The sequence below is a fragment of the Scophthalmus maximus genome, chromosome 21 (genome assembly GCF_022379125.1).
Source record: "Scophthalmus maximus strain ysfricsl-2021 chromosome 21, ASM2237912v1, whole genome shotgun sequence".
Classification (NCBI taxonomy): domain Eukaryota; kingdom Metazoa; phylum Chordata; class Actinopteri; order Pleuronectiformes; family Scophthalmidae; genus Scophthalmus; species Scophthalmus maximus.
Window position 1 is genome coordinate 2,262,446 of NC_061535.1, and position 8,494 is coordinate 2,270,939.

An 8,494-nucleotide genomic window follows, 5' to 3' on the forward strand; every position below is an offset into this window, starting at 1 on the left:
CTCACTGCCGAGGTTACACACAGGACAGTCACATGCACAGCCACATTATGGTGACGTTTAATACTCACCGTCATGGCCCTGTTCATTGAATAGTAACGGTATTAAGGCTGATAGTTATACCTTGTGATATTAGCCTATGGGATTATATAATCCAGTAAACAAGTGCTGCGTGTGATGCAGATTGGTGGGAAATCAGCCGTCATAAGTCGTCAAACAGCTGTACTGTGAAAGAATCGCGGAAAATCCCGAAATTCTAAACAAAAGTTGACTAGTTTGTGGTGCATCCCAAACATATCTATCCAAGCTTTGTTATAAAAGCAAATTAATGAACTATGCTCTCTTTAACGTTGAACGAAAACTGAAAATGCCCCAGTTAACTGACAAAATGAATCACAAACTATTTCGACCATCCATCTTTTTTTAGGGAAAAACAAACTGAGTCCAAATGGAGTTTGAGATGAAAGACGCTACTGACCCGCATTATGAGAAGCGTCTGACCCATGAGTCAGGCGAACCCTATCACCAGTCCAGAATGCCAGTATTTGACGATTATGCAAGTCTCGCGATTATGTTCCGTCCTTGCCTTCTACAAAATCTGCATTTGGCATCTATGGTACGGTGAAGGAGAAGGAAAGATTAACAAGGTCATTGAGTATGGTCGGTTACATAACTTAACACCAGCAATAACTGGATATGTTGACCTCTGCCTCATTCGTTTTGTCAGTTGTTCTTAAAAATCTGTCATCATTGGAGCCCACTTCCATAAAGGCTGCCAAACTTTGTGGAAGTGCAAAACTAAGTTAAAGGAAAACTATTCTAACGAAGTAAATAATCTGCTGATGAATAAATTAGTTGTAGGCCTGGTCCTGATGAATATCCGTAAATGCAATTGAGAAACAGGTCAAATAAACTCTACATGACTCAGCTGAACAACCTAAAAAAACTGAACACGTGAAAACTGAATGATATTAAATGCACATCGGAATAATTTTAGATGAGAGCAAAGAGCAAGTTAAAAATTGCATTGAAATATGCTGCTCGTTATTTAGCCTTCTCTTTCCACCACTTTAGCAAATTATTTAATTCCCCTCAGCCTGTTATGATATTTTACTTTCTTAACCACAGCATTCACTGCTGGCTGCAATTAATAAAGACAAACTTATCAGCATTAGTGCTGCTCTAATCCTGGACGTCCAATCTCCCCTCCACACCGAACACTTCTCGCTGCCCTAATAATCCACCAGTATGGAGCTCGCCCCGGCCTTGGTGGAGCTCCTCCAGCTTTCACCATTAGATTTAAATACATTTCCATCTATATGTTAATGCAACCACAGGTGACAAGACAATCTACAACTGATACGTGTCTACCCAGGCATGAAATTGGGATGCACAAACAAAAATAAGGACTAGAACATAGCACGAGCGGCATCTTGCCGACGTACGGTACATCGAAATTTGACAGCGTGAGCGCGGTTGCCACGGCTGCATGATCCGCAAACTCCTATCTGCCGGCTTGTCCTTTGAACAAACCGAGTGGCTGTTTTATCGGTTTGGTGACGCTGAATACAGCGTGTGCTGAACAATCAGACGTGATGTTGTAAGAAGACATTAATTGCCAGCCGTCTGGAGTTGAGATGACAAGTAGTTGGATAATCAGAGGAGCTGCCACGAGGAGGGTGTACGAGGGGCGGGTGCAATGAGGTTAGAGCGTCCGCGCTGAAGCTCTGCCAGGAAGTTTGCGCCTGGGCCAATGAGTTGGGGGAGGAAGTGCTGAGTCAGGAAGCCTGGCCAAGAGGGGGGCCCGCGGTGCTGGCATCTCCTCCTCACGCGCCGCGTTACGTGCGCGCCATTTTGCTGGGTGCGTGCGTGTGTGCGTGCACTATTTCTCATGCCAAATACCTGTGGCACAACAGCGTGCGGAGGGTTGCAACAATCAGAGATATTTCTTTTTGGAGAATGCAATCAACAGAGTGGAGTCAAACAAATATATAAAAGTCAGCGACAAAAATCTCATGAATACATGACACAGAGGGCAAAAGGGGGAATCTTTCAGGAGTTCTCTTAGAGACAAAAGATCATTCTGATGTGCGGCAGTGAGCAGGTGCAGACGTACCCCAGGGCTATTAAACTGTGATATCTTCATTATCCCTTTGATAGCATGACACAAAGAGGGAAGAGGGTAACACAGGACTCTGGAGAGATCCTTATCACAGGAATCTCTCGGCTGTGGCAATACTCTGTGTGTGTATGTGGGCAGTTGATATGTTTGATGAGAAGGTCAGAGAGGACGGGGATGAAAAGAGGCGGAGGAGGAGCATCGGCATTCTATCGTTGCAGCCAATCAATGGACAGCGGAGAAATATCGAGCAACGAGCCTAAAGGAATTTGTTCGACGTTTAAAAGGAACGTGTTAATATGCTTTCTGGTGGAGAGCTACGCGAGAAGACAAGTACCGATGTAATGTCTGTGGCACAGACTGTAAACAAAAATGGACAAAGTCACAGGGGTCCGGAAAATGAAGCCAATGCGGGAGTTGGCCTGAAGCCTGTATTCTCTGGAATGACCAGCAGAGGGCGACTCCCTGGTAAAAAAGTCCTCCAAAACGGCAGCTCACAAACGAACGGGTGACGTCACTGTGGGTTGCCACTTGGTCTGTAGCCTACAGGAAATACGAAAGCCACAGCCGGCGGCTAGTTAGCTTAGCTTAGCACAAACACTGTAAACAGTGGGGAAAGGGTTAGCCTGGTTTTTGTCCAACAGGGTCAAAATCCACCGACCTGTAAGTTTCTACTAACATGGGGGCGTTATGTGGCAGACTATTTCTTGGCTGGGGCGGTGACCTCCTGGAGACTCCACTGGTTACCTGGCAACTACTCAAACACTGAGAATAGTCCCAGCAAAATGGCGCACCGTCGTTTAAACTTACATTTTTGTACAAATGAAACAAAAATGAAAATAAAGTTCTTTAATAGTGAGCTACTGGGGTGCTCGGGAGGTAGATTCTGTCAACTTCAGCCCCCCCCCTCGCTCCAGTTTTTTAATGCTAAGCTAAGCGCATGCTAACATTGAATCAACACGTCAATTAGTTTGACATGGAAAAAGAAGTTGGTGGTTAAGGAGTAGCATTTTAAAATGGACTTGTGCTTAATTATTGAAACATTCTTGCAACTGAAATAAATAAAAAATTCTGTCATTCCAGAATGAAAACCAAAACATTAATCTTTGTGTGTGCGTGTGTGTGTGTAACTAAACGTCGAACAAATATTTGTGGTAACTATCAGTTCAAGGATCTCTACTTTCCTTCTTGGCTACTCTCTGGAAACAGCATGAAAACTCATCCCCCTCTGCTTCAAAGCTCCTCCTAAGTCCCTCTCTCCCTCTCTCTCTGGCCCGAATTCAGCTGGATGCTTTAAGAACTCTGCGTTTTCAACCACTCTTAGTATCCTCAAATTCCTCACAAAGAAAGGCTAAAAGAAGTCCTCATATCACATTGTTACGGAAAGAGAAATCCGTTTGGCCTCTTTGATAATGGAGTTCAAAAGTTGTTTTTTCTTCTTTTCCTTTTTTTGAAAAGTGCCATCGTTTTCCCCCGTTGCAAAGACACAGATGCTGGCTGACACCGCTGAGAACCCGAACAGCACAAAGATTTATTCAAGAGAGAATTAACCGTCAGACCTGGCTTCAAACAAACTTGTGCCATTTGAACCAACAACAGCAAAGGGAACCTTACATAAGCCCAGCGAGTTTGACCTTGCTGTCTGCAGCCTTGTCTGCTTTTCTTAATCTCAGGGGCATAAATTAGCAGCACCTACAGTACGGTCCGAGTTCCCCAAGGAGAGCGGCCTCCAACCGGGGGGGGGGGATGTCTGCCGGAGTTTGTTGCCGGGGCTCGGGAATGGCTCCGCTTGTCACAAGGACTAAAGGCGGTTTCCTTGCTTAACACCCAGAGACAGTGAAGCCTCAAAGTCAAGGGTGGGCAGGAATACCCTGAATAGACAGTTACGTAAAACTCCCAGCACCCTGTGGGGATAAGAGCCCGAGTGACTCCGGACTACTGGCTGAAATTTGAACTGTTTCAAGCAGCCGAAAAAAGTACAGTATGAACGTCAACATCGGCACAATTACTTTCACATGTCCACCACCAGATAAAGGGACCCCCGTCCAACACAAGTCGCTTTGCGCAAACTGATTTTTTAAATCACGTCGTGTCAAGTCGTACTCATTCTGTGGTGCTTTGAGGTCGTTCCTCCTTTGTACTATCACATCTGCTTGTAGGACCCTTCACATTGAGGGTTCTGGTCCAGGTGGCTACGGTCCTGACCTGTTGAGGCCCCTGGGGCCCGTGTCCCGAAGGCCGGTTTCAGCAATCCATCCAAGAATAATGTGAATTTATTGGCTATAAATTGAGGCCATTGATTAAAATCAAAAACAAAAATTAGTCGGGACTAATCCTGCTTTTGATGTCAAGTAATTGCGGGAAATTATCTGTGGCATGTTTACCTAAACAGTCAAAAAGATTTACTATCTCCGATCACGGGCGCATTGCATTTTCGCCAGGGTACAGTTTGTACTTTGTTTATCGCAGCTTACACTCTCATGCGCTCACACACAGAGAGAAGAAGAGAAAAGGCAAATAGAGAAAACAAAAAAAGGGGGGAAGGAAAACACAGCAATAACCCAAACCCGCTCACTCCCACCAGAAGCCACCCAGCGAGCACCGGGGCTAACCCCGCTGACCTGACCCAGATATTAACCCAAGCCTCCAGATGTGAACACGCGCCGGGATTACTCCACCGCTGCATCGGGCTCCACATGCTTTCCTAATGAGGCATCCTAACATGACCCCGGAGACAGAGCCCCCTGTCTGCCTCTATTCCCACAGCTCCGTCTGTCTGCACAGAGCCGTCTTCGTATCTGTCGTTGGAGGAATTCAAACATAGTGGGAAATGAGAGTCACATATATATATATATATATATATATATATATAAAGTGGCAAGGCCTGGAAAAGTGGATGAAAAATTTGCCAGAAGAAAGTGAGGATAGATTCTACACTTACACATTCAGTATTTTTGACAACAGAACAGAAAATGACATTTGCATCTTATTTGTACTGTGCAGCCTTTAAAACAAAAAAAAAAAGTGTCTCTTTCCATTCACCAACAGTCAAGTGCAGATACCCAGACACCTACTCATCGATTAAATGACACTGGGCAATGATTCTGTAATGTATGCACGAATGTCAAAGCCTGATAAACTTGCCCCTGCACCGGCTGTGAGCCTCAGAGAATTAAAAAAAAAAGGGGGGGGGGGGGGGGGGGGGCAGTTATTCCTCTGGTCCTGTCGACACACATGCACCAGTCACGACCTGAGGTTTGGGGGGGGGGGGGGGTTGCAGAAGCGCCCTGATATGAAAGAATTTAACTCCTTCTCCGCATCAATATAGCTATTGTAGCCGCGCCGCTTTCTCCCAGCACCTTCTATTTCCAACTTGTGCCATGTCGGCAAGTTGCAAACTTCGACGCCGACGCACACGGGGCCACAAGGACCCCGCCGGTGACGCACGGGCGGGCACACGAGTGTGGCAAGTTTGATCGGCCTGCTGAGGAGCAGAATGATCATTGGGTTTTTTTTGCAAGAGATCAAGAAGGGACACAAAAAAATAAACAACAACAACAACAACAAAAAAAAAAATACAGCGCTGCCCTGTAGCCTACCATTTTGATCCAGCGTTTCGAGGCTCGAAGGAGTCCGAGAATAACTCCTTTCGCAGCAGATCCCCCCTCGCCATGAAAATGACCGTTGGGTTGTCACATTTCTTCAGTTGTTTGTTTTTTTTGTTGCCTTATCCACAATCTATTCCTTCCCCCCCCCACCCACCCCCTGTGCTGCTGTAGCATTCAGACCAGACACAAAAATGCAGAGGCTGCTTTAGCAGGAGGAATTGGTGATTGGAGCTCGGGGATCATATGGGCTCGTTTTTTTTGTCAGACGCTTTTAAAGGGACACGGCACCGTTTCTTCCACGCGGAGCTGCGAGGCGGGCGCATTGTTTTCCTCATGCCCGTTCCTTTTCTGGCGCACGAGGACGGCGGTCTGGCGGGGAGCCAAAGGACGCGCGGCCATATGGCGCAGAAAGCCCGGGGTGCGCCGCGGCTTCCTCTTCCACCGTGCGCTCCTGGCGCACACGCCGCGTGACGTCAGCCGGGCGGACAGATGCGCAGGGGTCACGGGGTTCATCCAAATGTCCCGTGCTGAAGCACAGCGATCACACGTAACGGCGTTGTCATAACTTTGACCGTATTTGTGCACAACTATTGGACATTTTTTGTATGCACGTTGAGTCCGTTGATTGGTTACGAAAGGAAGATTTGCTTTGAACGCACTGCAATGAAATAAAACTCTCCCTTCCCCTTTGCACCAGCCAGTGCCTGATCACGCTTCTGTGGGGCCCCAGGGGCCACATTCACATGTGCACCCTAAGAGACAGGTAATGCAGGTGACACCATGACAAGAGTAACACAATGATGAGGCGACACGTCCCTATACGCACACACTGCCAGTTAGCTTAGCTTAGCCTTAAGACTGGAAACAGTATCCAAAGCAAAGCCGGCCGTAGCATATATTGGGCCCTTGGCAGAATTAGATTTGGATGCACCCCCACCCCCTCCCTCTTTTCTCTGCACTTTTTTTGTGACATTGCCTTTATCTCTATCTTTATATGCTACCTCACTATGTTAAGTGCCTTAAGACAATGTATGTTCTGATTTGGCGCTGTACAAATAAAAGAATAGAATTGACATAATATAACATTTATATAAGAAAATCAGTAAAAAATGGAGCTTTCTTGTTGGGCATTTCAAGTGCTCCTGGGGGCCCCCTGGTGGCCACGTGGGCCCTAAGCAACCGTTTATTCGCCTATGCCTCGGGCAGGCCATGATCCGAAGGTAACAAATTTGTTTAGTGGCACATTTAAGGCTCATGAATTAATATGTCATATCTCTGTGATGTGCCTGGTCGCAGCCTGGCACTTAACCCCCCTAATAAATCACAACTTGTCATATCTATACTTTGGTTTTGTTCGACATACAACAATTTGTACACGTTAGACGTGCTGAGAGAAAGGTTATGTCATTTTCAGACAAATAATCACATTGGAGAAGCTGGGACCAGCAAACGTTGGACCTCTCTGCTTGAGAAATGGCTTCAAATTAATCAGTTGTAAAAAATAGTGAAAGTGATAGCTTATTCATTTTTCCAATTAACAGTTTCTGCTATAATTGCCACACAGAAAACACTGGAGCGTCCACACTCCCACAGGGGTCTGCTGCGCCACAGAGAAGCTGCCCACACCGTTTGGTAATTCAACCGAGGGCCTCTGGAGCCCCGACGCCATCGCTCACTCCTGAGCAGCCTGTGTGAAGGAGAGGTCGATACACTCATAACAAGGTGAGGAGAAAAAAAATTGATCACAACCCGGAGGAGGTCTCATTTATCACTTCATGTCCAGGACTGAAGTGGGCCCACAACATCAGTGGGAAACCGGTCACTCAGAAGAGCTCTCAATCTGACCCCGCGACGGACACAAACCTTGAAATGCATTGAGCTTTTGGCGGGTTTTAATCAAATACAGTATGTAGAGGTGTGAACTAAAATCAAATGGTTTTGCTTAAAAAAAGAATTAAACATTTCAGATCTAGAGCTATCAAACACGTCCAAATATGTTAAAAGTGAAGAGGGGAAAGGTGAGACATCTATTAACCAATATGTCAAGAGGCTGATTACTTTTTCTTACCTCATGAAACCTCAGACATACATTAAAAGAAATTAAAATATACAGTATGTTCAAAAAAAATGAGACCGGCACTGTTGCATTTCAATAGGATCTGCATCTGAAACGCTCCCACAAGGGGGAGACGGGATCTCGGGGTTTCAAGTGTACGCAAATGTTATCAAGGAGGGAGCCAAATTTTCAATTATCTTTGTTTTGTTTTTTTCTTCCTATTCCTATGTAGGTCCCTGATCAGGGAGTGAAAATCTGGCCATGCATTCATCTGATTTTTTTCTAACTGCCTGACATGAAATAAAAACCTCTACAGTCGTTCCTTCAGTCAGAAAACTGTTGTGACTATTTGGTCAGTGTGCTCATGGTACTCAAAAGAAATAGAATACATACACCTACATCTGTTAAGATGAAGACATCACCCTGTAGTTTACGGGATTACACACACACACACACACACACACACACACACACACACACACACACACACACACACACACACACACACACACACACACACACACACACACACACACACACACACACACACACACACACACACACACACACAAACACACACTTTTGTCTCTATGATTTCAGAGGTCATTACCTGGAGACTCACTCTTTCCTCAACCATGATTACTACTTGCATAAACCTAACCTGACTGCAACATTAAAACATGTCTGTCTTAAATTCTAATGATTTAGGTTATG

General features: G+C 45.6%; 1 protein-coding gene across 1 annotated transcript in view; it reads right to left on the bottom strand.

Annotated features, from left to right (window-relative positions):
* The window catches only part of zbtb47b (zinc finger and BTB domain containing 47b), a 25,974-nt gene extending 20,115 nt beyond the window's left edge, over window positions 1–5,859 (bottom strand). Inside the window, exon 1 of the mRNA XM_035619165.2 lies at window positions 5,716–5,859. Coding sequence (XP_035475058.2) covers window positions 5,716–5,718 — 3 coding nt within the window. The 5' untranslated portion in view covers window positions 5,719–5,859. The remainder of the gene's footprint in view (window positions 1–5,715) is intronic.
* Window positions 5,860–8,494: the final 2,635 nt, after the last annotated feature.